A 2,350-nucleotide genomic window follows, 5' to 3' on the forward strand; every position below is an offset into this window, starting at 1 on the left:
AGCGATTTGACAGATGTCGTAACTCGTGTCTCAGAGCTGGAGCTATGCTGAGATACAGTGCGTGGCATTTAACGAGGTGTATTTTACATGTCGTGTAGCTATTCAGGCATGGCTGTTTATCCTATTACACTGTAATCTTCTTAAAGGCAAAAATTGTGTTTTTCATCTCTTTATCCCTTTCAGTATCAAGTAGGGAATCATTACCCATAGCTTTTGCCAAATACATGTTGAATAAACAATCGCTATCGTCCCACCTACTCAAAAATTTCAAGATTCATCCACCAAGAGTGAGTGTTTCGTTTTGTTCTACTGATACACGTTTTTAATGAAGCAGACCCTAGTCTAATCTACTCAATTACGGAGGCTAAAAAAAACAACACAGAAATTTGGCAAAGAATTAATACTATGAGTCGGATTACTAAATACTGGTTTAAAGAAGAACTAATATTTCTTCTTAGATGTGACTGCTTTAAGCCGTTAGTGTCCCCCAAACCTGCCGCCACCCCACACATTACACGGAAGTAGAATTCCAAACTAGACTGCCTTACCATCAAACTTTTCCCCGGACCTCGCAGTGAAGAACACATCTGTATAACTACTGTTCGGCTGGGTCTTCCATATTTTGTCTACACTGAACTTACGATTGAATTTGATGCTACCAAACTGGTTTGGACAAACCCTTTAAAGGCACGCGTGAGGACCTGCCAGGCCCGGCTCTCCAAGGCCGGCTGTGGCCAGGAGCGCTCCGAGGCGCGTCAAATGTCCCCACTACTGACGAATGTGTATACGGCATGAGAGTACCCTGAGTCTTAACTGACCGTGGGAAGTGAGATTTGGGGAATTTTAGGGGAGGAGAGGGAAGAAGGGTTAGAAACACCTACGGTTTTCTTTGCTGGTGACATGGTAAAAATCAGCTGATAATTCTAATTCACAGTAAGTCATGCAATCGGAAATTACTATTTACTTCATTAAAAAAATACTCCCACCATCCTGCTGCCTTTGAATTAATACAGTTCAGTTACAGTATTTCTCCCGCCCGCACCCAAAGCAAACTAAATAAATGTGACAAACACAACTTGGGAATGACAATGAAAATAAGCAGTTAGGATAAATTAATTTACTTCTATCCTCATAGGTTATCAGACCAGAAGGGGGCAAAGTTTTGCTCTGATACGAAAGGAAATGAAGCTATTGGGAAATGTGCCAAGACTGAGGCGCTCGGTCATTTTCTCAGCGGGCAGGGCCGGCCCTGAGGCAGGCCTGCTAGAACTTACGGTTCTGGGCCCGGCTGGCCTCAGTGGTCGCCCGCGCTGGTAACTCCTAATCTAGATGAGGTTGACAGAGGCACGTGTTCTGATCTGATCTTGCCCAGGTGGACAGAGCCGGTGGTATGATTGGGACTAACGGTGAGGCTGGCGACTAACATGGGTAGAAGCCACTCACCTCCACGGGCTATTTTTAATGAAGGCAAAGAAAGGTTTCTAAGAAACCTGCGTGGCTTACTTTATACTTAGAACACTTTAGTCTCTAAAGATTGTCTGACACCTTGAAAAGTGTGAAACGCTTTTCACTTTGAACGTATACTCTTTAAAAATGGTTTCGATCACATGGAAGTACATGAATATATGCATATTATTAAAGCGAAAATTAGAAGTGATACAGCTGCCTGCAAAAGTCTTAAAAGAGTGCTCCACTGCGACTTATCAAAGATATAACATACCAATTTTTACTCTTCCTCGCTCAGGACCTTCACCCATAACTAAAATATTAGCAGGTTTCTGTGGAAACAAAATAGTGTTTTTTTTCAGTAGACAGTAGTGGTTTCTTTTAAATAGACAATATGCCAATATAACACAAATTCACCTTTTAAAAAAAACCTCATTTACTCAAAAATTAAAATCAAACACAGGAAGTCACCAAAGAAACTGTACGCGCACATGTGCCAAGCCATCCGCAGCCTTCACGCGGGCCCAGCACTGAGGCAGAGCTAACGCGCGTCCTGTCCCTTTCATGTCTCGGTGACTGGACCCTCCGACAGAAAGTTATAATATGTGGTCCCTTTTAACTCTTTCGATTATATAAAACATCCTTATATAAGGACTTTAAGGGACAACGAATTTTCGAAGGTGATTTCACGCCAAGTAGCAAAGTCATTTACAGGGAAGGACCCGTCTGATACCGTTTTGTGGAAACTGCGAAGTATGGATCTATGTTTAAACAAATCGATTAGAGTGAAATCAATTGAATAAAGTCTTTTTTAAACGAGTTAACAAAGTAAAAGGACTCTCCCATGACCTGACCCGTTTTGAGACTGTTTTTAAATAAAAAAGGAAGTTAAAATTCGAAGTGA

General features: G+C 41.7%; 1 protein-coding gene across 1 annotated transcript in view; it reads right to left on the reverse strand.

Moving 5' to 3' along the window:
* CDK8 (cyclin dependent kinase 8) overlaps nucleotides 1-2,350 on the reverse strand; it is a gene marked incomplete at its 3' end in the record, with an annotated part of 85,731 nt that overhangs the window by 19,531 nt on the left and 63,850 nt on the right. The window contains exon 5 of the mRNA XM_023530712.1: nucleotides 1,721-1,778. Within this exon, the coding sequence (XP_023386480.1) occupies nucleotides 1,721-1,778 (58 nt within the window). The remainder of the gene's footprint in view (nucleotides 1-1,720; nucleotides 1,779-2,350) is intronic.

The sequence above is a fragment of the Pteropus vampyrus genome, unplaced genomic scaffold (genome assembly GCF_000151845.1).
Source record: "Pteropus vampyrus isolate Shadow unplaced genomic scaffold, Pvam_2.0 Scaffold52, whole genome shotgun sequence".
Taxonomy (NCBI): Eukaryota; Metazoa; Chordata; class Mammalia; order Chiroptera; family Pteropodidae; genus Pteropus; species Pteropus vampyrus.